We start from the raw sequence: 27,861 nt of genomic DNA on the forward strand, positions 1-27,861 counted from the left end.
ACCTCTTTCAAATTTTTAACATAAACGTAAGTACAAACAAGCACGATCACTTAGGTGAATGGATTGTAATTACGATTTTATCAATTGAACATCTTCGAATCAATTGTTAAACAATCAAATACTTTAAAATTGACACGAGAAACACATGATCAATATATCATCTTATTGGCGTAGATATGTCAATTGAATCATTAAGCAGTTTCCATGGTTACAATCAAAATGACTATGATCTTGATATACATATATATTGTGCTTCCAGAATGACCTCTCGCTAAAAAAACACTAAATAGAAACCTGTAGTAGACTGATATAGATTGGGAAAACGTAAGACAGAAGTGAAATAGAATCATTACAATGCGAGAAAACGTCTTCATTTTGCTTTGTGTTTAACTTCCACTTCTTTGGCACTACATGGACCGACCGTGCATGTCCGTGTCTCTTGCCAACTTCCACTTCCTTCGCACTACGTGGTACCGACTGTGCGTGTCCGTGTCTCTTTGCCATTTCCGGTGTCGTCAACTGTCGAAAGCTCGAGCTGGTTCTCATCATCATCCGATCTTTGGCTCCCCGCTCATCGCTGCCTTGCATTGCCTCTGCATGTTCGCTTCATAAAGGTGGCTACAAATTTTCATCAACTCCTTGTTGTTGGAGAAGTGGGATTATCCGCATTTCTCTCTATCGACTCGATGATTGTCTGCCAGTACTTTTAGATTTGAAATTTTCGGGAAAAGGGTGTTTTGTTATTGCGTGATCTAGTCGTTAGCTTCAAAGATTTCGGGATATGTCAACTTTTCATCGTGACTTTTTGGCGGACCTTTTAGCTTTAGTTCTCACCAGGTCTTTCGCTTGGCTAACTCGCGGTCTTACTCCAGTTATTTTTTTCTTGCTTTTGTCTGTATCTTTCGCAATTTCTCTCTGTTTTTTTTTTGGGTGATCTTATTTGGTGAGGCCTTTCTGCGGTTCCAAATTTGATCCGTTGCTCACTCAGTTCCCTTTTCTGGGCTACATTTTGAGAATGTCTTCGTTTTCTCTCTGTCAATCTTGCTTGTCAGCTGCTGAAATTTTGAGAGCTGGGGCTGTGGAGGGAGGAATGCAGATGATACGTTTGATCATTTGCCTCTTCGTAGTCAATGCTCTTGCGCAGTCAGACTTAGAAGCGCTTTTGGAGCTAAAGAAGGGGATCCAGAAGGACCGCTCAGGGCAAGTTCTTGATTCTTATGATTCCAAGTCCTTGGCCTCTGATGGGTGTCCCCAGAATTGGCACCATGGCACGTTTAGTGAAGGTCATGTCACAACCGCTTTTTTTCTTGGTTATGTGGGCCTGATTGGGAAATTCAGCTTTGTTGCTGTTTCTGGCCTAATCATGGTTCAGAATTTGTCAGTATCTAAAACCCAATCGACAGGGATTGTCTCATAGGTTAGCTCAGGCTTAGATCAATTGAAATACTTGGATTTGCACGGTAATGGATTTTCTGGAGATGTCGCAAAGCTGCTCTCTGTAGCGTAGTGTACGCTGATCTGAGCTATAATCAACTCTCCAGTTTGCATGACCTGGTGCTTGGCAATTCTAGTTTCGTTTCCTTGAGGTTAGCTCAGGCTTCCATCAGTGGTCTATTTATGGATCCACCTTATATCAAAACACACGCCCATTTGATCAATCTCATAACCCATCACATCTCAAAGCCCCAGAGGTGACTTCCATGAGATCACATCATTGTGTAACACTTAGTCTTTGAGTAATACAAAGCTCTAGAGGCGGCTCTCACGAAATTACATTGCAGTGTAGAAGTTAGTCCTTGACAACATATATCAAGTACCAGGCCCTAGAGATGGCTCTCACAAAATTACGTTATTGTGTAGCATTTAATCCTTGACCAACAATATCAATAATATAAGGCACTAGAGATTGTGGCTCCTACGAAATTACGTTATTGCGTAGCAATTAGTCTTTCACTACAAAGCTCTAGAGGTGGGCCTCCGAAGTTACGTTATCGTATAGCACTTAGTCATATATCCATTTATATCATAGTTGATTTTACAAGGCTTTCACAAATTAATTCTTTCCACAAAACCAATCTAAAATCTGCAACATACTTTCTAGAGCTTTCATTGAACCATACTCCAAGTCAATGTAATTCTTTCACTAGAAGGTTTCGCAAACCCAAAATATATCATTTCACAAACCTTTTATTGAACCATACATTTCACAAGGCACATCTCACATTATTTTCATAATCTATTTCATAAACTCACGACATTTCAAAACGCATTTCATAAACATTTCTCAAATTGTTATAGAACTCATATCATGAACCAAGTTCATACATACATACATACATACATACATACATACATACATACATACATACATACATACATATATATATATATTATATATATATTTGCAATACATTTCCTAAAACATTTCTCAAGCTATTCACAATTACCAAAATATAGTAAATGCCCAAACCCTCGTTGGGTTCACAGTCATATTGAGTACAATCCATCCTCTAATATTAGAAATCCAATTCAAAACCCAATCTCATAAACCAAGTAAATAAATTTTTGCAACATAACCATCTGCCATTTCTCATTCAATTCTCAAATCATTTATAAGCCTTTCCATAAAATAATAAACATACGCAAACTGTCACGACACATTTTATAATACATTTCTCAAACCGTTCTAAAATAACCGAAAAGTAATGACTACTCGATCTCACTTTATGCAACAAAATGCTCTTTTCAATTCAATATGTATATATATACATACTTCAAGGCATGGGTTTTATAAACCCAAAGAAAATATAGCACTACTCACCTGAAACGAGGCTCCCTCGAATCAAAGAACTTGTATTCATATCATATAAGCAAGAAATAATATCAAAATCAAGTAAAATGCTATGTTAACTAATGACTCAACTAAACTATACTAAAATGACACCTATGTGCTAATAAATCGCATATCTGAAGTGATTATTCAAGCCATCCGTAATGTGGAACTTGAGCGTGAAACTTCGTTGCGCCATAACTCTTTCCACCAAACCCTATTTTAAATGTATTTATAGTTAATAGAAAGCCCGTCAAATATATTACAAGAATCCTTACTTAACCGTCCCAAAATCAAGCGGAAAGCTAACAAAAAATGGGCCTGGATTTGTTGGACGCGCACTGTTCATCACGCGGAGGAAACTTTGAAATTTTGCTTCAGGGAAAGGTAAGATCCGCAAAATCTTACAGCCCCACAACATTATAAATTATAATTTCGATAAAAATATGTGGTTCATCTATTTCGTCGCTCAATTTTTTTAAAATTCTGAATTTGAGTCTTAAACTTGGAAAATAACTTCGGTTGAACGAATGAGGGGTGCAAGCGCTTACTAGTTGACTCCGCTCGACGAGTCGTCCACGGCTTGCTCATGCCGACCCCACTTTTTCTTCTTTTTCCTCCATGTCTCTCCTTTTCTCCTGTCGGTGCTCTCAGCAGCCAATGGTTACTTTTTCCCCTTAATAACACTTCTTTTTCTTTATTTCCTCTTTTTGTCTTTTCAAACCTATCGACACGCTCTCAGCCGATTGTCCCTTTTTCCCCTTTAGAACACTTATTTTTATTTTTCTTTTTGTTTGTTCCCTCTTTTTTACTTTTCAAACCTATCTTTTACTGGTAGAAGGCACCGCCAGGCCAGGCAGGTACTGCACTCTACAATGACATGCACTCCATTCACGTTTCGGTTACTCAGTTTATCTCTGCTCTTGCACTCAATAAATTGAGGCAGTGCGCACAAACAAAGCAAAGAGAAATCAGCAAATTAAAGATCCAGAATAGCTGCAAAAAGAAGAGGGAAGCATAGCTGAGGGTGATCTATCCATGACCAGGATGAAGCTTGGGTGAATAATGCGAAAAGAAGGCCCGGCTCCAACTTCATCTTGATTCTTTGTATTGTGATATAATTTAGAGATCATCATTCATCATCTCCTCCTTTTATATCAACTGTGTGCTTTATCTCTACTTCTTAATTTTTTTCTCATTTCTATCTAACTAATAAGCCAAAGTCATGACTATGTATTAGTTTAACCCATATCTTCGATTGAAACCCATAGATTCACAAGTCAATTCGATTAGGAGCTAGACATGTAGGTCACGATGATGGGAGAGGAACTGACTCCAAGAAACTTTGTCAAGGATGGCAAGGTTTTCCCGAGGACGGATTGGTCCATAGATTGTTGAGAGATATTGATGAGGTAGTAGCGTCTTCTTCCATGGCTTGCAATTTACCACGTCATGCATGTTAGCATTTGAAAATGGTTGATATCATGAAAAATCCCAAACTGACATATATGTGATAAATTTATTTCAAACTAATTTACCTCAAATTCATAAACCCGTGATAAGTTTACTATATGTTGTTCTATTAAATTTTACATTCAAATTACTAAGTTGGATAACATATGGTAGTTGACAAGCATACCAACTTAGGGTTTTACCTTTTGTTTGTCATAAGTGTACTAGTTTATAGTTTTTCATGGTATTAATCTAATTTAATAAAAATTAATAGAATGTAAATTTGTCATAAATATATAAGTTTGGGATTTTTTGTAATAAAAAAATTATTTTATAATAAATTTGTTATAGGTGTACTAATTTGGGTTTTTTTTTTATAATAATATTAACCCTCTAAAAAGTCAGTAGAAATGTATTTATTGAATAATATCATGTAAAATTTAAGTCAGATATAAACCGTGAGAGTATCTTATAATTAATTATTTTGAAAAGTTTTGACACAAAGCAACGTTCAGAAAATTTTAATACTAAACCGGATGTCAGATCATAGTATGAGTAATTGTATTTTGTAGACTAAAGCCTAGTCAGGTGTATCTTGATCACACTACGGTCATTTTCTTAGGAAGTAAAATATTTTTCTCTCTGAATCATCAGAAATCAAATTTCATGATTCAAAATTTATTTACGATTTTATTTTTCAACTGTCCTCCTTATCTTGCTATGGCCACAAACTAGTCCTCCTTTTCTTTACATTATATAAGCTATTTTCACTCCATATACGACTAAATCCACCTAAATTTCCCTCAATTATTTAATTTCAATTTAAAATGATGCTCCAAATTTATTTATTTATCCTTCCATCTTTTTTTAGCTTTTTCTATTTATGTTGGATCTAGTTGATATAATTAAAAATATTACATGTTTTTTTTTTTTTTGTTTATTGTTGGTTTGCCATGAATATTAAATGAATTATTTTTTTTTCTTTTTAAATTTTACTTTAGCTAGAATTAGGTTTGTCGAAGAGAGAAATTTCTATACGATGTCGAGAAAATTTATGAATTGATTTTTTTTGGTCAATAAAATTTATTAATTGATCGTCAAGTAGAATATACAAAATTTTGGCACAAACCCACATTTTAACACGGTATTATGTTTATAAAATTCCTATTTTTGTTATGTACATATTTTTCATTGGTTGTCTTTTACATAGTTATACGTTTAATAGATTGATTAGATGAAAAAGAAGAAATCACCATCAAAGGTTTTTAAAGACAAAATCACAGTTCCGTTCCGCAACATGAAACTTGAAAGACGGTAACAAAATTAAAACAACGCTTTGCACCAAATAATAATCTCTTTCAAACTGTCGGTGAATTATTATTCATTTTGGATTAACAAAAGTTAATATCATTCATGGAGTGTCTACCGGAAGATATCAAAATAACTCAATGTCCATAACTTTTTCATACCAATGATTTTTGGGTTTTGAATACTCCTAATACGTCTTACATGGAACAAAACACATTCTTATATAGAAAATAGATAGACTGGAAATAATTTTTAGACAATGAAATCAAAATTAGAATTAGGAGGGACAAGGAATAGATAAGTTAATATAAGAGCAATGATGAGGAAGATATCAGCTTTTATTTTCTAAATAGCAATAAGTTTAAATACAGAAAACCGTAAAAGGAAAATAACTAAGTTAAAGGAAACCGTGCGAATATGAAAACCGATAAGACCGATCTTGTCCATCTAGTAAGAGAGGAGGGGATTTAAGTAGAGATGAAAATAGCACCTTCCTCCAATCTTATCTTTCTTTGTCCCTATGAAGTATTTGAGAAGACAGCTACCAATGTACGTCCAGATAGAACTCAATGCTATTGTAATAGCAATCGGTGAAGCTTTTCGCTCACAACCATTTTTTTCCTTGTAATGAAAAAAAAAACAACAATATTTTTCCCAAACATTGCATGATAGTCTAGTTTTATTACAGTACGTCGTCCGACCTTTCGCTCACCCCTCTCCCTTCTCTTCCAGCACTTGAGAGATCAGCTTTGCCTCCATTTTCCACTCAAACGCACACTTTGGTTCACAACCATCTGCATTGCGGTTCAATCCTCCTTAAGGAGATGGAACCGAACATTGGAGAGATGCTTCTTAGCACCTTCCTCAAGGTGCTCTCCAACCGGTTAGTCTCTGGCGAGCTGCTTAGCCTCATGCAGCGCGAGGGACTCCCCATCCTGCTGAAGAAATGGGAGAAGGAGCTCCGGCGAATAAACTGCGCTCTGGAAGACGCGGAGGAAAAGCAGTTGACTGGTGATGCTGGAGTCAAGTTGTGGCTTGAGGACCTCCAGAACTTGGGCTACGACATCGAGGACTTACTCTCTGACTTCGATGCTCAAGCCAGGCAAAAGAAGCAGAAGGTGGATTCCAGGAGGGCGAGCAAGACACTTCTGGTCGTGCCGAGCTGCTTCACTCCCAGAGAGTTCGTGCGTGACCAGAAAATGAGGTCCAAAATAGAGAATATCGACAGTCGACTGCAGGAGATTATCAAGCTGAAACATAGCCTGAGCCTGAGAGAGAACGACGCCAACCAGCTGGCGTCCAACCGAGGCCAGCGGCGGCGTCTCACCACGCATGTCCCAGAGTATTGTTTTGTAGGTAGGGAGAAGGAAAAGATGGAGGTCCTTCGATTGTTGATTGGAGAAGAAGAAGGCATCAACAACATAAATGCGATCCCGAAAATGATTCCCATAATTGGGATGGGAGGGGTCGGTAAGACCGCTCTAGCTCAGCAAGTGTATTGCGACAATAGAGTCGCCAGCTATTTCGATGTCAAAGCATGGGCTTGCGTGTCCGATGACTTCGACATGGCTGCTATTACAAAGAGGATTTTGGAGAATATCACTGGTTTGTCTGGCGAAGGCAACGACCTAGACCGGCTCCAGGAGAAGTTGTGGAAAAATCTGTCTGGAAAGAAGTTTCTTATCGTTTTGGACGATGTTTGGACCGAGAAGTACGGAGAGTGGACTGATTTCCTGAAGCCTTTCCAAGCCGGAGCTGAAGGGAGCGTGGTCGTCCTTACAGCTCGTAACCTCAGTGTTGCTTCAATGGCCGGTGCTCCGGCATACCATCTGAAGGAGCTGCCTGAAGATGCTTGCTTGACTTTACTGGCCTATCACGCTCTTGGCGCCAAAATTTCGACCACCACACCCCTCTTAAATCATTCGGGAGAAAATAGTGATGAAGTGCAAAGGCTTGCCGTTGGCTGTGAAGATGTTGGGCGGACTACTACGTACCGACGTCGATCCCCACCAGTGGGAAGCTATATCCAACAGCCGAATTTGGGATCTAGCAAAAGAGAGAAACGAGATCCTTCCCTCTTTGAAACTCAGCTATCACCATCTCCCTCCTCATCTGAAGAGATGTTTTGCTTACTGCGCGATCTTTCCCAAGGATTACGAAATAGAAAGGGATGAGTTGATCCATTGGTGGATGGCGGAGGGCTTGGTACACAGAAGCGAAGGAGAGAACCTCTGGAAGACAGGTCTTAATTATTTCAAGGAGTTAGTATCGAGATCGTTTTTTCAAGAATCAAGCAGCAACAGTTTGTGATCCTCGATGCATGATCTTCTGAATGACCTCGCAAAGTCAGTTGCTGGTCCGACGCACTTTAGCTCACGGGGGTTTGAGTCAGAGATCAATGAGAGTAATGCATCTTCAGCTCGTCACGCATCCTTCATTTCGAGCTACGGAATTGCATCCAAAAGACTTACGGTGTATCACAGAATGAAGCGACTAAGAAGCTTCATCTCATTGCAACCGCGACCCAGGAAGTTCGCGATGTTGCATTTGTCCCAAAGCGTGCTAGGTGACTTGCTGTCGGACTTGAAGTATTTGAGGGTGCTTTCGTTGAGTCATTATTGCATCAACGCGATACCAGACTGTGTAGGTAAACTGAGGCATCTGCACTATCTTAATTTATCTTACACTGAAATTGAAAGGCTTCCTGAATCCATCGGTGGGCTGTTCAACCTAGAGGCTTTGATATTACGGGGTTGCCCATACCTTGCTGGATTGCCTCAAGGTGTTGAGAAGCTGATTAATTTACGATATCTCGACATTCGAGAAACCCAGAGCCTACAAACCATGCCACGACGTATAGGTAACTTGGTGAATCTTGAGATTTTGCCCAAGTTTATCGTGGGAACAGAGAACGGGCGGAGGTTAAAGGAGTTAAAACACCTTGAGCAACTTAGAGGGGAACTGTTAATCTCTGAGTTGCATAAAGTAAAAGACGCTGGAGATGCTAAGGATGCTAATCTACATATGAAGCGTGGAATTGACCGGTTAATCATGAAATGGAGCGAACCCCTTGTAGATTCGCGGAAGGCAGAGCTTGAAATGAAGGTCGTTGACTTTCTTCAGCCTCATAAAGACCTTCAAGATCTCACAATCTCCCACTACAGCGGCATTGAATTCCCTTTCTGGTTGGGAAATCCATCGCATCTCAACATGGTCTCTTTGCGCTTGTGTGGCTGTCGTAACGTTGGATCATTACCATCACTTGGGCTGCTATCCTCCCTGAAAGAACTGCACATCGAAGGTCTGGATGCTGTGTGCTCGGTGGGCTCCGAATTTTACGAAACTATAGAGCCTTTTCCATCATTAACAACTTTGGAGTTCAAGGATATGCCATTCTGGCAGGACTGGACTCATTTTAATGGCGCTGAAGATACAGAAGTGCCGTTCCCTTGTCTTCAGCATCTAATGGTCCGCAATTGTCCCTTGTTGAAGGGACGATTGCCGGAAAAAATAGATGCCCTTGTGAGGCTTGATATCGATTCATGTCCGCTTCTGGATGCCTCACCTGCCGTTAGTCTTTCGTCTCTCCGCAAGCTATACTTCAGAGGCTGTAACGAGGTGACTTTTAAGAGCTTGGTTAACATGACTTCTCTCACCACTCTTGCCGTTGAAAATGTCGAGGGGCTCGCTTGCTTTCCTATTGGGTACACAAGCTCCTTGACCAAGTTAGAGAAGTTAGAGGTAAGAAGATGCAAAAACCTGATACACTTGTGGCAGGACAGAGATTATGCTCAGAATCTTGCTTGCCTGAAGAGCCTGAATGTCACAAGTTGCCCTCAGTTCGTATCTTTTATAGCTGGAGAAAGTGATAAAGAGTTGCCTAGCCGCCTTGAAGCTATGAAATTGAGCGATTGTTCAAACCTAGAGAAGCTTCCAAACGAGATGCACAATCTGGCCTCTCTTCGTAGCTTGATCGTTCTTAACTGTCCAAAACTCCGGTCCTTTCCAGAGACCGGTTTGCCAGCATCTATGACATCATTGACCGTTGAAAACTGCCAGAATCTCCAGCATTTGCCCATAGGCACTAAGATTGGCAATGAGACGTCTCATCTGAGAGAATTGAGAATCTACGGATGCAATTTGCTGCCCGCATCACCATTCGGCAAGGGCGGACTACCGGTGACTCTCAAGGAACTTAAGATTCATAACTGCAGGGGAGTGAAGTCACTGGCGGAGATAGTTTCAGACTCGGGCCACCAACACCACGTCCAGTGGCTTGAAGATGTAAGAATTTTCTATTGTGAGCAATTGGGAAGCTTGCCCCGGAGCCTGCACAAGCTCTCCCACCTCACTCGCTTGACGATATTTGGGTGCGCCGCTCTGGAGCTGGAGCACTTCCCTCCACTTCCGGCCAGCATATCTGAGTTCAGCCTCTGGAGTTGCCCGAATGTAAAGTCTACCTGATAAATTACATCACCTCACATCCCTCCGGAGCCTATATATTGTCGATTGCGAGAACATCAAATGCTTTCCCAGGGGAGGGTTGCCTCCCAATATAGAGACCTTCGAGGTGAGGGTCTGCGTGAACATGGAGCAGCATGTGAGAGAGTGGGGCTTGCACACACTCGTGTCGCTCCAATCTTTATGGATCGACGGGAGTGTTGGCGGACTTGGAGATATGGTGTGCTTTCCTCCAGAGGGTGACGGCAATGACCATGATCTCCTCCCTTCCTCTCTCACCTATCTTAATCTCTCTGACATGAGGAACTTAGAGAGTCTATCGAGTGGCCTCCCTTGCTCTCTCCATCGCTTATACACTCGTGGATGCCCGAAACTGAGGTGCTTGCCCAAGGCCGGCCTCCCTTCCTTGCTCAAGCATTTGTCCATCAGCGACTGCAAACTTCTCGAAGAGCGATGCTTAAAGCACGCTGGCAACTATTGGCACCTCATCAAAGAAATCCCGACCATCTACATAAACAATGATCTGATCTCATGAAGAATTCCGCCTGCGTCTTTATCTCCCATTTTCGGTATGATTTCGACTACTGGCATTGGTAAAAATATGCATTGACTTTTCCCGTGTAGGCGCTTCCATTTCATTCTGTTCGATTTTGGTGTTATATTTGGCATAGACTATGATGTGAAGGTATTGTATACGTGTGTATGAGACTTATCAGCAAAGGGACAAATCGGAAGGAATTTATTGTATTATAATGGTTGGTGTTCATGAGGAAGCTAGCTAGATATAGTTGAGCTGACTGATCAGTGTACAATATGCGAGCTCTATGAGCCTATTTTCCATCGACATACTCGGCAAATTATCCATGCTTGCATCGGAGATACGTTTGTTCAACTGCGTCTGTTATCTGCATGCTTTAACCATGGACAAATTAAGAGTCCAGTAAAGTTGAAGTGGCCAGTTCTCCAGTGCCACAGCTATGAATGATTAACCTGAGCTTTTCTGGTTAGATTTCTAGCAATTTTTGTGTCAGAGATCTGTTTCGATTGCATCTATCATATACATGCTTCAGCCATGGACAAATTATTAGCCATTGCATAACAGTTCTTCTAGGAAACTCTACAAATTGGACGGACAATTTAACAGCTTCGCATAGTTTTGACAAACCAACCCATTTTTGCTTAGAGTGGGATGACATTTGGGTGTGTAGAACTCGGATTATTCAAGCTTTTTTTTTCTTGGAAAATGTGGGTGAAAATCGTGACAATGGGGAAATAATCTAGCCGCAAATTCGTCTGTTGGACTTGAGGAAATCAAATGGGGCAGCCAAATTTGATGCTGTCGTTTCCGTTGTCATCTTAGACAGATTAGCGAAATAATTAGCTTTCAGCTGCTGGTGAGCAGGGTCATACCTTTTACACAGCGAGACGGGCTACTTCCGCCAAAAACAGATGCAGAGAGATGGCCTCAGAGTCCGATGTCCACGGCATTTGAATCATTTAATGACTTCCTCGTGTTCTAACTGCATGAAAAGCCCAATGTTAGTTTTTCTTTCTGTCATTTTTCCAATCCTATGTAGCTGTTAATGTTTGTGTTTTTCTTATATTATGTATTCATGCCATCTTGCGATATGTCATATCAATGTATAATTTTGAATCATTGATTTGAACTTCCATGACTATGACTTTAATTTTGTTAATGTTTGATAATTTTCAAATTATAAATATGAGTTTTAAGAATATAAGTACAACTTGAATAAATCCTGAAACCAACTTGAAATTTATGATATTTTGAAAATCGATTTTTTTTTTCTATGTGAAAAACCGATTTCAATGAGTAAGTTTTAGCTAGAATTTGAATCGATCCTACACTGCTCAACCCTAAGTCTCTTTTTGTCGATTTAATTCTCCATTTCTATTCCCATGCTTTGCAAATAGACATAATAAGAATATGAGAGAGAGAGAGAGAGAGGAGAGTTAATTAATTAATGATATACATTTTAATTTTTTTCAGGATTGAAGTAAAGCAACAATAAAAGGATGCCAAGAAATAATAGACTTATCTTCTCAGTGCTCAATAAACTTCATGTGAACCATCCCGTGGGAGCTCATGTGTGGAAAAGGAGTCTAAGAAAATTGTTCTAGTTTTCCCACACCATAAAGCCTTTTCAAGGAGATGATATGAATACTTTTAAATGGGAAAATGGATTGCATTAACTCTAATATTATGTTAGAAAATTCAACTCAAAAGTTTAAACTCATACATGAAGGGACATCATGTCTAAAATATATTTAAAACTCATTATTAAATGATATAAATAATACTTCAATCAATCAGTTATGTCAATCTATCTCAAATCTTTAACCTTAACGTGAACATGAACAAACACGATTACTTAGCTAAACATATTATAAATAGGATCTTACTAATTGAACATCTTCGAAGCAATTATTAAACAATTAACTACTTTAAAATCGACATGCAGATCACACGATCAATACATCATCTTATCAGCCTAGGTATGTTAATTGAATTGTCAAGCGGTTTCCATGGTTACAATCAAAATGGCAACGATCTCGAAACACTAACAATAGAAACCTGTAGACTGTTGTAGACTGATATAGATCGGGAAAACGTAAGAGAGAAGTGAAATAGAATCAATACAATGCGAGAAAACGTCTTCGTGTTGGTCTGTGTTTAACATCCACTTCCTTCGCACTACGTTGTTCCGACCGTGCGTGTCCGTGTCTCTTTGCCATTTCCGTTGTCGTCAACTGTCGAAAGCTCGAGCTGGTTCTCGTCATCATCCAATCTTTGGCTCCCTGCTCATCATCGCCGTGCATTGCCTCTGCATGTTCGCTTCATAAAGGTGCCTACAAATTTTCATCAACTCCTTGTTGTTGGAGAAGTGGGATTATCCGCATTTCTCTCTATCGACTCGATGATTGTCTGCCGGAACTTCTAGATTTGCAATTTTCGGGAAAAGGGTGTTTTGTTATTGCGTGACGGGATCTAGTCGTTCTTGTGCTTCGAAGATTTCGGGTTATGTCAACTTTTCATGGTGGCTTTTTGGCGGACATTTTAGCTTTAGTTCTCATCGGGTCTTTCACTTGGCTAGCTCGCGGCCTTACTCCAATTATGATTTTTTTGCTTTTGTCGGTGTCTTTTGTAAATTCTCTCTTTCTCTCTCTCCTTTTGATCTACTTTGGTGATGCCTTTTTGTGGTTCCAAATTTGATCCATTGCTTTGGGCTAAATCTTGAGAATGTCTTCGTTTTCTCTCTCGGTCAATCTTGCTTGTCAGTGGCAGAAGTTTTGGGAGCTGGGGCTGTGGAGTGAGGAATGCAGATGATATGTTTGATAATTTGCCTCTTCGTAGCCAATGCTCTTGCGCAGTCAGACTTAAAAGGGCTTTTGGAGCTGAAGAAAGGGATCCAGAGGGACCGCTCAGGGCAATTTCTTGATTCATATGATTCCAAGTCCTTGGCCTCTGATGGTTGTCCCCAGAATTGGCATGGTGTCACGTGTAGTGAAGGTCATATCACAAAAGCTTTTTTCTTGACAACGTGGGCCTAATTGGGATCAGCTTAGTTGCTGTTTCTGGCCTCATCATGCTTCAGAGTTTTTCATTATCTAAAAACCAATTGACAGGGATCGTCTCAGAGGTTAGCTCAGGCTTAGATCATTTGAAATGGTTAGATTTGCACAGTAATGGATTTGCTGGAGATGTCATGAAGCTGCTCTCTGTTTTCTGTAGCATAGAGTATCCTGATCTGAGCTATAATCAGCTCTCCATTTCACTTGACCTGGTGCTTGGTAATTCTAGTTTCCTTTCCTCAATTTGCTTTCTGAACTTTGGCTCTAATTCTTTAGCAGGGGAGCTATTTTTGCACATCGGGATGCTGTTTTTAACAGTTTGGAGGTGTTTGATGCTAGTAATAATAGGTTAGTGGGTAAAATACCCTCCTTCAACTTTGTAGTCTCTTCAGATTCTCTAGCTCGGAAACAACCAGTTGTTGGGTTCTTTGCCGCAAGTGCTGTTGCAGGAGAGCTCTATGATTTAGTCTGTGATGGATCTTAGTGATAACCAGCTTGAACCAATTTACTGCACCCCTGTTTGATGCGGGTTTCTTTTGCTTTTCTCCAAATTCTCTTGCCCGCTTCATTCAGTCCATGCAGAATCATTCTGTGCAGGGGATGATGTTATATCTAAAGTGAAGATAGATTTCCTGCCACGTGAAGATGACATGTTTCTTTAGCTACGACAAAGTAATGTTTCTGAAAACTTTTAGAAGCATGTGTTTGGATTTTTACTCTTTGAAAAAGAAAAGGAACCCCTAGAAGTATGTTAGGCAAATTTCACAAGTCTCTGCGCCTCCTCTGAAAGTTGAAGAAATCGGAGAAACTTTCCTAAAAATCTAATGCTTTCACCGTCTGTTTGATATGTGTTGTACTATAACCAACCTTTAAAAAATAATTTTGGGAAAAGTAACTTTGATTGAGACTCACTCTGCATGTTTTCATGGAGTTTGCATTTGGAATGTTATTCTGAAATGAATTGTTTTTCTAAAAGCATTTATATGGTTCCTATAATTATTGCCATTGCTCTTGCCATGCGATGATGTACTGACACAAAATCTCTGTTCAGGGGAGGTTTTGATTAATATTACAAACTGGAATGAAGGTGAAGCCTGAATTTCTTAATGAGATTAGCAAATGTGCCACATGAATTTGGTTCTTGGCTTTCACAGCTTTTTATGTGCTACACAGATTATAGTTAGCAAAACAAAATTTCCAGGTTTCTTCACAAAACTGAATCTGATTGTAACACTTATGGTAATTCTGATGTCATTCATCATCTTGGCAGACCCAGTTGGATGTGTTACCTCTGCAACTTTGAAGAAGTTCAATTTATCTTCAGACTGTCGGGCTTGGTACTGTCTGTATAGGGCATTGTGCCACAATAGACTTGAGCATGCTCTCTGGCAATTTATCATGAATATAGAGTTGGGGAAACTCTGTGGAAGGAGTTCCAACTCATTGACAGGAGCATTACCTATCCAAACTTCTCAATTTTTGAGACTGACTTCATTCCAGATCTCGGACAATTTAGTGGGGGGCCCTCTTCCCCAAGTCTTAGGCACATATCCAGAATTGAAGGTAATAGTCTTAGCCTCAACCAGCTCAGTGGAATCCTTTTTCCTAGTTTGTTTAGCTCAACCAAATTCACTGATCTTAACTTATGGTTCAATCCCTCTTGAGGAAAATTTAGATCATTCTTCTGTAGTTTCCGATCAGAACTTCAGCCTTTGAATTATTGATCTGCCAAGTATCTCATTGAGTGGCTCTCTTCAACTACTTTGAAGGTGGCCTTCCCGATAATCTGCTTGATGAACTTCAAGGATGTGTCTTACAATAATTTCTCAGGCATTGTGCCTGAAAACTTGAGAAGATTTCATGATTCAGCATTGCATCCAGGAAACTCTTTGCTGGTTTCTCCTTATGCACCAAAATCTCCGGAAGGGCCGCCAGATAGGATTGAGTGAACTCGGGACACATATGAGAACTGCTGCTAAGATTGCCCTTATTGCAGATGGTTGGAGGTGCTTATATGATAGCTCTTCTATGCTTCCTTATCTCCTGCAGCAGAAAACAAATGGAAGGTGAAGATTTGAAAGAAAATATATGGAAAATTGGTCATTCTCTAGGCGATTCTGCAGCCAATCTTGAATCATTTTTCCAGAAGATATTGGAGCCCCATCGTCTTCAGTTACTTTAAATCCAGATTAGCTGCCATATGCTTGGATGGGCTTTTCTCCTCAATCAGAATCAAATTCATCAGTTGCAAAAGTAAATGTGGATCTTAGCTATGTTGAAAGAATAGATGAACTGGTTTCTTCTCCTATCTCTGTTGTCTTCTTCAAATCCATTGCCTTCTAACGAACCCAGTGTGCTCAAGGTTGGTTCTCCGGACTAGTTGGATGGTGACTTGAATCTATTTGACAGGTCCTTTATCTTCACAGCAGGAGAACTTTCGTGTGCTCCTGCAGAAGTCATGGGAAGGGGTTGTCATGTAACATCATGTAAAGCTGCACTTCATTCCGGCCATGTTTTGGTTGTCAGATGGTTGACCGAAGGAATAGCAAAAGGAAGGAAAGACTTCACTAGGGAATTCAAGAAACTTGGGAGCATCAAACTTCCAAATCTAGTTCCTTTACAGGGTTACTACAGGCGGGTTAAAGGAGCATGAAAAGCTTATCATATCTAATTATATCCATGCAGCAAGCATGGACCTTTATCTTGGAGGTAACCTTGCCCGTCTTTATGCTTGACTTGATATTAGACCTTTAATATGTGATCCAAACATTGCCATGGTCTTGCTATCGATAGACCTGTTTCCATGTCTAAGTATTTTAGCTCGTGATTCTTAAAGCTTAAACTGGCAATGAACTGTTGCTTAGAAAAGCAGAAGTTGATAATCCATATTCTAATTTATTTTTTTATAATTGAATAAACTGCAACCCTCTTTGTGTGATGCTCTACCCTTATTAAATTCATGGTCTATGTGAGAGATTAGTCGGATGAGGTCTTAGTGCTGTCTTACTATGTGCACTATCTTCTGCAAGTGAAGGCATTGCAAATAAAGTGCATCTCTAGAAAACGTAGAAGATGGTCATCAGGAGTCAGACATGCCATCCACGGAAGAGCACCTTAACCATCTCGACATATGGAGCAAAGCTAGTACAGTATGACAATTTTCAACTGGCTAGGTTTTTGGTCCTGAACATAGTAATAGTGGATTTGATGAACAGAATGACTTAGTCGGTTATACAGAGGGTTGGTGCTTATACATTAATTTTTTCTATGCTTGGGCAATGTAAAATATACCCTTATTTATTTGGGAATTGAAGTTGTTCATCGTCATTTCACTCTGGAAAATCCTATTGGCATGGATTGAGATAATACTGAAGATAACATAGGAAACAATTGAATGTTACTTAGCATTGATTAAGAACACCCACGAGTCCATGGCACATGTTTGAAGCTCTTTGCAGCAAAGATGGATCCAAGGAAACTATCGCCCTTGTCTCTCGACACAAGGCTCCAGATCACTTTATATATGGCACGTTGCTTGAACTTCCTCAATAATGAGAAAGGAATACCGCACAGCAACCTGAGGTCAACTAACATCTTGTTAGAAGCTCCGGACTTTAATGTTGGAGGTGGCTCTGAGATGATCCTTCCAGCGTCTGACAGGTCTGACATTAGTAAGACAGTTTTTTGAAGATCTTATTTCTCTACGGCCATTATGCGCACGCCAAGCTAATTGATAAATTTGGTCATTGTTACTTCCTGTACTAACTCTCATTCTTGTCTATTTTTGGTTCTTCCAATTAATTCATATTTGGTCTTTGTGTTTAATTCTTCACTTGATTAGGTCTAGCATATCTAGTTCTTGCCAAGATTTCTTTTTTGGTATTCTTCCGGAGAAATCATCCAAATAGCTGCATCTAGATGTAAGGGGGATAATCATCATTCTTTTTCTTATTTGTGACCGTTTGCTTTTTACTTCTGAATAATTTGTTGGCAATGTTTCTGCCAGAACGGCCGAGCCGTTACTTATTGCGCTCCTTTCCATTGGTCCTGTAACTCATGTTTCATCACTTTGCTAAACAGACAATTTAGGACCGACAATCTACTGTGGCATTTTCTTTCTCCTTCTTCACCTCTTCATTTTGTTGCAGAAAAAGTTCACACCATCTTGATCAAGCCAGTGTACTATTTCGCTCCAACCGTGGCCGAAAAATTTGCAGAGTGGAGCTTTATCTCGGTCCATATAATTGTCTGTGAATGCAGCTGGACTTCTGGTTCTTTGGAACTTCGTGAGACTACTTGTTCATTTGAATTGCGTCAGTTTCTTCCTGAAAGTGTTGGGCCCGACAAGCACATACAATGCTTCAACAAATGTGACACTCAACACAGAAACAATCATATTGACAACTCTTTTCGTGAAAATCGGTTGATTTGGGCATAAACCACCCACCTCTTTATTTTCCCTTTTTTTTTTGTTGCTGATTGTGAGAAAATTTCAATAGCACGTGACATGGCCTGAGACATATCAACCCGCAAACACGAGGCATCTGAACGAAATAATGCACACCAGCATAATTGTGCGTGTGACAATGCATGATCAAGTGAGCTGATCGTATATCGCATCCGAAGGAAAGAAACATCAACCTAGTTAAGTAAGAGCTTGTTAATGAAGGCACTGATTCCACATTTGTTATTGGTTCTTTTGTTTCTGTGGGGATATTACAATGGCTACACGTTTGGGATCTCAACTTTTATGGTCCTTGCTTATCATGCATAGGAGCTAGAAGAAGCTTCATTTTGACGGACCGGAGAAGCTCTTAACTTAACGCCATGAAATTTTTTGCCCCAAATTCTTCGGAGAAAGTGACGGTGGGAAAGTCATTGACCAAATTCTTCAACACTGGAGACAACAATGGCATTGAACATAGTCAATAGAAAGGGTTAGTTCTGTCAATTACAGCGAAATTATTGTGATTGAGCAATCTCAGTCTAGGATATACCCAAAAGGAAGGGAAATGAAAGGATCAAGAAATGGGATCAAATTGGAAGACTTTCTTGTTGGCTGGTTCTAAATAGTTCGGATTCTTCTTACGGGTGCTAAAGAAAAACTCACTGATTGACACTCGACAATGACATGCACTCCATTCACGTTTCGGTTACTCAGTTTATCTCTGCCCTTGCACTCAATAAATTGAGGCAGGGCGCACAAACAAAGCAAAGAGAAATCAGCAAATTGAAGTCCCAGAATAGCTGCAAAAAGAAGAGGGAAACATATCTGAGGGTGTGAGTCAGGTGACATCTTGATTCTTTGTATTGTGATATAATTTAGAGATCATCACTATCATCATCATCTCCTCCTTTTATATCAACTGTGTGCTCTATCTCTACTCCTTAATCTTTTTTTCATTTCTAACTATCTAACTAAAAAGCCAAAGTCGTGACTATATATTAGTTTAACCCATATTTTCGATTGAAACCCATAGATTCACAAGTCAATTCAATTAGGTAGGCGAGGTAGTAGTGTAGCTCGTGAGGGTGGGAGAGAAACTGACTTCGAGAAACTTTGTCAAGGATGGGTTTGAGCTCGAGAGGATGAATTGATCCATAGATCATCAAGAGATATTGATGAGCTAGTAGCGTCTTCTTCCGTGGCTTGCAATTTGCCATGTCGTATATGTTAGCATTTGAAAAGGGTTGATACCATTAAAAATTCCAAATTGATACACAATGTGACAAATTCACCTCAAAATAATTTTTTTACTACCTCAAACCTCAAACCTCAAGCTCATAAACTTGTGACAAGTTTACTTTTTGTTATTCTATTAAATTTTACCGTCAAATTACTTAGATTATACATGATAGTTGACAAGTATATCAATTTAGGGTTTTATCATCCATTTGTACTAGTTTATGTTTTTCATAGTATTGATATAATTTAATAGAAATTAATGTAGGATAAATTCGTCACAAATATACAAATTTGAGATTTTTTTTGTAAAAAAATTAATTTATGATAAATTTGTTAGAGGTGTACTCAATTGGAATTTTTTATGATATTAACCATTTTAAAAAGTCGCACAAAATGCGTTTATTGAATAATATCATGTAAAATTTAAGTTGGACATAAACCACGAGAGTGTCTTATAATTAACGATTTTGAAAAGTTTTGGCACAAGTTCGAAAATTTTTAGTGCTAAACTGGACGTCAGATCATAGTATGAGTAAATCATATTTTGTAGACTAAAACTTAGTCAGGTGTATCTTGATCATTCTATGGTCATTTCTTAAGAAGTAACATATTTTGCTCTCTAAATCATCAGAAATCAGATTTCTTGTTTCAGAATTTATTCACGATGTTATTTCTCAACAGTGCTACTTATCCTGACATGACCACAAGCTAGTCCTCTTCTTCTTTACATTATATAGGCTACATTCACCTTTATATGACTAAATCCATCAAAATTGCCCTCGATTATTTAATTTCTACTTAAAATGGTGCTCAAAATTTATTTATTTTTCCTTTGTTTTAGCTTTCTATTTATCTAGTTGACATAATTAAGAATATTACATGTTTTGTTTTTATTTATTGTTGGTATGCCATGAATATTAAATGAATTATTTTTATTTTTATTTTTAGATTTTACTTTAGCTAGAATTAACTTTGTCGAAGAGAGAAATTTCTATGCGATGTCAAGCAAATTCATGAATTAATTTTTTCATATCGATAACATTATGAATTGATTGCCAAGTAGAATATACAAAAATTTTGGCACAAACCCACTTTTTAACAGTCTCATATTTATAAAATTCGTATTTTTGTTATGCATATCTTCTTCATTGGCTGTCATTTACATAGATTGATCGGATGAAATAAAAGAAACCACCGTTAAAGATTTTTCAAAACAAAAATCACATTTGCATTCCACAACGTGAAACTTAAAAAATGGTAAAAAAAAAAAATTAGAAGAAAGCTTTGCATCGAATAAGAATTTCTTTTAAATCGTTGGTGTATTATTATTCATTTTGGATTAACAAAAGTTAATATTATTCATGGAGTGTCTACTGGAAAATATCAAAATTCCTCAATGTCCATAACTTTTTTACGCCAATAATTTTTGGGTTTTGAATACTCCTAGAACGTCTTACATGGAACAAAACACATAATTTTTAATAGAAAATAGATATATTGGAAATAATTTTTAGACAAATGAAGTCAAAATTAGGATTAGGAGGGATGAGGAATAGATAAATTAATATAAGAGCAATGATGAGGAAGAGATTAGCTTTTATTTTTGAATAGCAATAAGTTTAAAAGGGTTTTCGAGGTCAACAATTCAAAAAAGAAGTGTTTTTTTTTTTTTTTTGTAAAAATTTCCCCTGCTGAAAAGTACTGCAGAAAGTACAACAGCAAGAGGAGAAGACGTGAGAGGGACAGGTCAGAGAGAGAAAAGAAAAAAAAAGGGAAAAGCAGGAGTTGCTGTTCAGAAAAATTCAGAAAAATTTTCAGAGGTGCGAAAATTTACTCAAAATTATTTTTTTTACCACCAAAACCCCAAACTAGTATACCTTTGACAAATTTATCTCAAACCGGTACACTTGTGATAAATTTACCCTATGTTAGTTTTTATTAAATTTTATTATCAAATTATTAAGTTAAATAACATGTGATAGTTGATTAATATACTAATTTGGGATTTTACGTTCCGTTTATTATAGTTTACAATTTTTGTGATTTTTTTGTATTAATGCAATTTAACGGATGGTATATTTGTCACAAATTTATCAGTTTGGAGTTTTTCACGGTCAAATAAATTAATTTGGGATAAATTTATCATAAATGTACTAGTTTATGATTTTTTTATGGTTAATCGGGGTAAATTTGTCATAAGTGTATTAGTTTAGGATTTTTCATGGTCAAAAAAATAGTTTGGAGAAAATTTATAACATGTGTACCAATTTGGTTTTTTCAGGATATTAACCCTAAGTTTAAATATGGAAAACCGTAAAAGGAAAATAACTAGGTTAAGGGAGACCGTGCGAATATGTAAACTGATAAGACCGATCTTGTCTATCTAGTAACAGAGGAGGGGATTTAGGTAGAGACAAAAATAGCACCTTTCTCCAATCCTATCTCTCTTTTGTCCGTATGAAATATTTTAGAAGACAACTACCAATGGTATGCCCAGATGGAACTCAATGCTCTAGTAATAGCAATCGGTGAAGCTTTTCGCTCACAGCCATTTTTATTGTCCAGCAAAAAGGTCAAATGACATTTTCGTTGTAATGAGAAAAAAAAACAACAATATTTTTCCCAAACCTTACATGATATTCTAGTCTCATTACATCACGTGGTCCGACCTCCCAGGACCTGAGAGATCAGCTTTGCCTCCATTTTCCACTCAATCGCACACTTCGGTTCACAACCATCTGCATTGCAGTTCAATCCTCCTTGGGGAGATGGCAGCGGCCATTGGAGAGATGCTTCTCAGCACCATCCTCCAGGTGCTCTTCGACAAGTTAACCTCAGGCGAGCTGCTTAGCCTCATGCGGCGTGAGGGACTCCGCACCCTGCTGAAGAAATGGGAGAAGGAGCTCCGGCGAATAAACTGCGCTCTGGAAGACGCGGAGGAAAAGCAGTTGACTGGTGATGCTGGAGTCAAGTCGTGGCTCGAGGGCCTCCGGAACTTGGCCTACGACATTGAGGACTTGCTCTACGACTTCGATGCTCAAGCCAGGATTAAGAAGCAGAAGGCGGATTCCAGGAGGGCGAGCAAGACACTTCTGGTCATGCCGAGCTACTTCAGTCCCAGAGAGTTCGTGCGTGACCAGAAAATGAGGTCCAAAATAGAGGATATCGACCATCGACTGCAGGAGATTATCGACCAGAAAATAGCCTGAGCCTGACGGAGAAGGAGGCCAGCCAGTTCGCATCCCACCGAGCCCGGCAGCGGCCTATCACGACGTGTGTCCCAGAGCCTTGTTTTGTAGGTAGGGAGAAGGAAAAGATGGAGATCCTTCAATTGTTGATTGAAGAAGAAGAAGGCATCAACAACATAAATGCGATCCCGAAAATAATTCCCATAATAGGGATGGGAGGGGTCGGAAAGACCACTCTAGCCCAGCAAGTCTATCATGACGCCAGCTATTTTGATGTCAAAGCATGGGCTTGCGTGTCCAATGACTTCGACGTGGCCACCATTACAAAGAGGATTTTGCAGGTTATCCCTGGTTTGTCTCGCGAAGGCAACGACCTAGACCAGCCCCAAGAGAAGTTGTGGAAACATCTGTCTGGGAAGAGGTTCCTTATCGTTTTGGACGATGTTTGGACAGAGAAGTACGAAGAGTGGACCAATCTCCTGAAGACTTTCCAAGCCGGAGCTGAGGGAAGCGTGATCGTCCTTACAGCTCGTAACCTCCGTGTTGCTTCAATGGCCGGTGCTCGGGCATACCCTCTGAAGGAGTTGCCTGAAGATGCTTGCTTGACTTTACTGGCCTATCACGCTCTTCGCGCCGAAAATTTCGACCACCACACCCCTCTTAAATCATTCGGTGAGAAAATAGTGATGAAGTGCAAAGGCTTGCCGTTGGCTGTGAAGATGTTGGGCGGACTACTACGTACCGACGTCGATTCCCACCAGTGGGAAGCTATATCCAACAGCCGAATTTGGGATCTAGCAAAAGAGGAGAAACGAGATCCTTCCCTCTTTGACACTCAGCTATCACCATCTCCCCCCTCATCTGAAGAGATGTTTTGCTTACTGTGCGATCTTTCCCAAGGATTACGAAATAGAAAGGGATGAGTTGATCCATTGGTGGATGGCGGAGGGCTTGGTGCACAGAAGCGAAGGAAAGAACCTTTGGAAGACAGGTCTTGATTATTTCAAGGAGTTAGTATCGAGATCGTTTTTTCAAGAATCAAGCAGCAACAGTTTGCGGTTCTCGATGCATGATCTTCTGAATGACCTTGCAAAGTCAGTTGCTGGCCCGACGCACTTTAGCTTATCAGGGAGCAATGAGAGTAATGCATCTTCAGCTCGTCACGCATCCTTCATTTCGAGCTATGGAATTGCATCTGAAAGACTTAAGGTGTATCGCAGTATGAAGCGGCTAAGAAGCTTCATCTCATTGCAACCACGACCAAAGAAGTTCGCGATGTTGCATTTGTCCCAAAGCGTGCTAGGTGACTTGCTGTCGGACTTGAAGTATTTGAAGGTGTTTTCGTTGAGTCATTACTGCATCAGCGAGGTACCAGACTGTGTAGGTAAATTGAGGCATCTGCACTACCTTAATTTATCTTACGCTGAGATTGAAAGCCTTCCCGAATCCATCGGTGAGCTGTTGAACCTAGAGGCTTTGATATTACGGGGTTGTCCATACCTTGCTGGATTGCCTCAAGGTGTCGAGAATCTGATCAATTTACGATTTCTTGACATTAGAGAAACTCAGAGCCTACAAGCTATGCCACGACGTATAGGTAACTTGGTGAATCTTGAGATTTTGTCCAAGTTTATCGTGGGAACAGAGAACGGGCGGAGGTTAAAGGAGTTAAAACGCCTCGAGCACCTGAGAGGGGAACTGTTAATCTCTGAGTTGCATAAGGTAAAAGACGCTGGAGATGCTAGGGATGCTAATCTACACATGAAGCGTGGGATTGACCGGTTAATCATGAAGTGGAGCAAACAGGTAAAAGACGCTGGAGATGCTAAGGATGCTATTGAACGCATGAAGAATGGAATTGACCAGTTAATCACGAAATGGAGCAAACAGGCAATATACGCTACAGATGCTAAGGATGCTGTTCTATGCATGAAGCGTGAAATTGACCGGTTAATCACTGGAGATGCTAAGGATGCTAATCTACGCATGAAGCGTGGAATTGACCAGTTAATCATGAAATGGAGCAAACAGATAGAAGACACTGGAGATGCTAAGGATGCTAATCTATGCATGAAGCGTGAAATTGGCCGGTCAATCATGAAATTGAGCAAACAGGTAAAAGACGCTGGAGACGCTAGGGATGCTATTCTACGCATGAAGAGTGGAATTGTCGAGTTAATCAAGAAATGGAGTGAACGCCTTGAAGATTTGCGGAAAGCAGAGCTAGAGCTTGAAACGGAGGTCCTCGAATTTCTTCAGCCTCATAAAGACCTTCGAGATCTCACAATCTCCTACTACAGCGGCATTGAATTTCCTTTCTGGCTGGGAGATCCTTTGCATCTCAACATAGTCTCTTTGCGCTTGTGTGGCTGCCGTAACGTTGGATCATTACCATCACTCGGGCTGCTAACCTCCCTGAAAGAACTGCACATCGAAGGTCTGAATGCTGTGTGCACGGTGGGCTCCGAATTTTACGAAACTACAGAGCCTTTTCCATCCTTAACTACCTTGGAGTTCAAGGATATGTCATTCTGGCAGGATTGGACTCATTTTGGTGGCACTGAGGAAATAGAAGTGCCGTTCCCTTGTCTTCAGCATCTGATGGTCCACAATTGTCCCATGTTGAAGGGACGATTGCCCGGAAAACTGGATGCCCTCGTGAGGCTTGAAATTGATTCATGTCCACTTCTGCATGCCTCACCTGCCGTTAGTCTTCTGTCTCTCCGCGAGCTATACTTCAGAAGCTGTAACGAGGTGACTTTTAAGAGCTTGGTTAACATGACTTCTCTAACCACTCTTGCTGTCGAAAATGTCGAGGGGCTCACTCGCTTTCCTCGTGGGTACACAAGAGCCTTGACCAAGTTAGAGAAGTTTGAGGTAAGAAGATGCAAAAACCTGATACACTTGTGGCAGGACAGAGATTATGTTCAGAATCTTGCTTGTCTGAAGAGCTTAGATGTCATAAGTTGTCGTCAGTTCGTATCTTTTATAGCCAGAGAAAGTGATAGAGAGCTGCCTAGCCGCCTTGAAGCTATGAAATTGAGTGATTGCTCAAGCCTAGAGAAGCTTCCAGACAAGGTGCACAATCTGGCCTCTCTTCGTAGCTTGATCGTTCTCAACTGTCCGAAACTCCGGTCCTTTCCAGAGACTGGTTTGCCAGCATCTATGACATCATTGACCGTCGAAAACTGCCAGAATCTCCAGCATTTGCCCATAGGCACTAAGATTGGCAATGAGACATCTCGTCTGAGAGAATTGAGAATCTACAGATGCGATTCACTGCCTGAATCGCCATTCGGCAAGGGTGGACTACCAGAGACTCTCAAGGAACTTAAGATTCATAACTGCAGGGAAGTGAAGTCACTGGCAGAGATAGTTGCGGACTCGGGCCACCAACACCACGTCCAATGGCTTGAAGATGTAAGAATTTTCTATTGCGAGCAATTGGGAAGTCTGCCCCGGAGCCTGCACAAGCTCTCCCACCTCACTCGCTTGACGATATTCGGTTGTCCCGCTCTGGAGCTGGAGCACTTCCCTCCGCTTCCCGCCAGCATATCCGAGTTCAGCCTCTGGAGTTGCCCGAATGTAAAATCTCTACCTGATAAATTGCATCACCTCACATCCCTCCGGAGTCTATATATTGTCGATTGCAAGAACATCAAACGCTTTCCCAGGGGAGGGTTACCTCCCAATATAGAGACCTTCGAGGTGAGGGTCTGCGTAAACATGGAGCAGCATATGGAAGAGTGGGGCTTGCACACACTCGCGTTGCTCCAATCTTTATGGATCGACGGGAGTGTCGGCGGACTTGGAGATATGGTGTGCTTTCCTCCAGACAGCGATGGCAACGACCATGATCTCCTCCCTTCCTCTCTCACCTATCTTAATCTCTCCGACATGAGGAGCCTAGAGAGTCTATCAAGTGGCCTCCCTTGCTCTCTCCAGCGCTTGTACACTCGTGGATGCCGGAAGCTGAGGTGCTTGCCCAAGGCCGGCCTTCCTTCCTCGCTTGAGCATTTGTCCATCAGCGACTGCAAACTTCTCGAAGAGCAATGCTTAAAGCACGCCGGCAACTATTGGCACCTCATCAAAGAAATCCCGACTATCTACATAAACAATGATCTGATCTCATGAAGAATTCCGCCCACGTCTTTATCTCCCACTTTTGGTGTGATTTCAACTACTGGCGTTGGTAAAAAAAATGCATTAACTTTTCCCATGTAAGTGCTTCCATTTGATCCTGTTAGATTTCGGTGTTGGTATTTGACATAGACCGTGATGTGAAGGTATTGAGTATGTGTGTATGAAATTTATCAGCAAAGGGACAAATCGGAAGGTATTTATTGTATTATAATGGTTGGTACACATGAGCAAGCTGGCTTGGTACATGGGATTTATAGTTGAGCTGATTGATCTGTATACTATATGCAAGCTCTACGAGCCTATTTTCCATCGACACAATCAGCAAATTATCTGTGCTTGTGTCACAGATACTTGCTTCAACTGTGTCTATCATCTGCATGCTTTAACCATGGACAAATTAAGAGCCCAGTAGAGTTGAAATGGCCAGTTCTCCAGTGCCACAGCTACGAATCATTAACTTGAGCTTTTATGGTTAGATTTCTAGCAAATTTTGAGCCAGAGATATCTGCTTCAATTGTGTCTATTACATACATGCTTCGGCCATGGACAAAATATTAGCCACTGCAGAACAGTTCTTCTAGGAGCTTCTAGATAATTGTAGTTCAGAGAATTCCAGGAAACTCTACAAAATGGATCGACAATTTAACAGCTTCGCATAATTTCAACAAACCAACCAAGTTTTGCTGAATGTGGGATGACATTTGGTTGTGCGCATTAGAATTCGGATTATTCATGCTTGTTTTTTGTTGAAATTGTGTGTGAACATCATGACAATGCGGAGATAATCTAGCTGCAAATCCGTTGGTTGGACCTGAGAAAATCAAAAGGAGGCAGCCAAACTTGATGCTGTTGTGTGTGTTGTCGTCTTAGTCAGATTATCAAAATGATTAGCTTCTGCTGCTAGTTAGCAGGGTCATAGCTTTTACTCGGCGAGACAGGCTGCTTCTGCCATAAACAGATGCAGAGTGATGGCCTCAGAGTCCGATGTCCAGGTATCCAAAGGCCTTCAAAATGCCGCCGCCGCAGACTTTCTTGTCGAATGTTCGAGGCAGCCACTGCTTAAGATCTTTCAGTCTTTGTGAAGACTCCTTCAAAGGTAGCGGTAGTTCTGAATTTCTTACTAGAATTTGTACTGAGGCGTTTGAAGTTTTGATACTTGAACTCTATTGATTTGGGTACTGAGACTTGTAAAATCCAAG

The 27,861-nt window shown here is 40.1% G+C and overlaps 5 protein-coding genes across 11 annotated transcripts; all 5 read left to right on the top strand.

The window, feature by feature from the left end:
- Positions 1 to 436: 436 nt before the first annotated feature.
- Positions 437 to 18,084, top strand: LOC108954101 (probable inactive receptor kinase At5g10020). 7 transcript variants are annotated; one of them, XM_039307285.1, is made up of 4 exons: positions 437 to 614; positions 13,353 to 13,993; positions 14,916 to 15,208; positions 15,415 to 18,084. In XM_039307285.1, exons 2-4 carry the CDS (start codon positions 13,660 to 13,662, stop codon positions 15,592 to 15,594), a joined length of 807 nt encoding a protein of 268 aa, XP_039163219.1. In that variant the 5' UTR covers positions 437 to 614; positions 13,353 to 13,659; the 3' UTR covers positions 15,595 to 18,084. The 7 variants fall into 7 exon arrangements, 1 of the variants encoding a protein (XP_039163219.1); XR_005548467.1 differs by lacking the exon at positions 437 to 614 and having other exon boundaries at positions 12,631 to 13,993; positions 15,415 to 17,305; positions 17,794 to 18,084; XR_005548468.1 differs by lacking the exon at positions 437 to 614 and having other exon boundaries at positions 12,631 to 13,993; positions 15,415 to 16,354; positions 17,794 to 18,084.
- On the top strand, positions 6,374 to 7,764 carry LOC120290675 (putative disease resistance RPP13-like protein 1). The gene has a single exon (XM_039307030.1). It carries the CDS (start codon positions 6,415 to 6,417, stop codon positions 7,762 to 7,764), a length of 1,350 nt encoding a protein of 449 aa, XP_039162964.1. The 5' UTR covers positions 6,374 to 6,414.
- On the top strand, positions 7,907 to 10,586 carry LOC104435249 (putative disease resistance protein At3g14460). Its single transcript, XM_039307032.1, has 2 exons — positions 7,907 to 10,044; positions 10,127 to 10,586. Exons 1-2 carry the CDS (start codon positions 7,907 to 7,909, stop codon positions 10,584 to 10,586), a joined length of 2,598 nt encoding a protein of 865 aa, XP_039162966.1.
- A 4,563-nt stretch (positions 18,085 to 22,647) lies between the features above and the next one.
- Positions 22,648 to 23,442, top strand: LOC120290676 (putative disease resistance protein RGA3). The gene has a single exon (XM_039307033.1). It carries the CDS (start codon positions 22,648 to 22,650, stop codon positions 23,440 to 23,442), a length of 795 nt encoding a protein of 264 aa, XP_039162967.1.
- Positions 23,443 to 23,458: 16 nt separating this feature from the next.
- On the top strand, positions 23,459 to 26,653 carry LOC120290677 (putative disease resistance protein At3g14460). The gene has a single exon (XM_039307034.1). It carries the CDS (start codon positions 23,459 to 23,461, stop codon positions 26,651 to 26,653), a length of 3,195 nt encoding a protein of 1,064 aa, XP_039162968.1.
- Positions 26,654 to 27,861: the final 1,208 nt, after the last annotated feature.

The sequence above is a fragment of the Eucalyptus grandis genome, chromosome 2 (assembly GCF_016545825.1).
Source record: "Eucalyptus grandis isolate ANBG69807.140 chromosome 2, ASM1654582v1, whole genome shotgun sequence".
NCBI classification, from domain to species: Eukaryota; Viridiplantae; Streptophyta; class Magnoliopsida; order Myrtales; family Myrtaceae; genus Eucalyptus; species Eucalyptus grandis.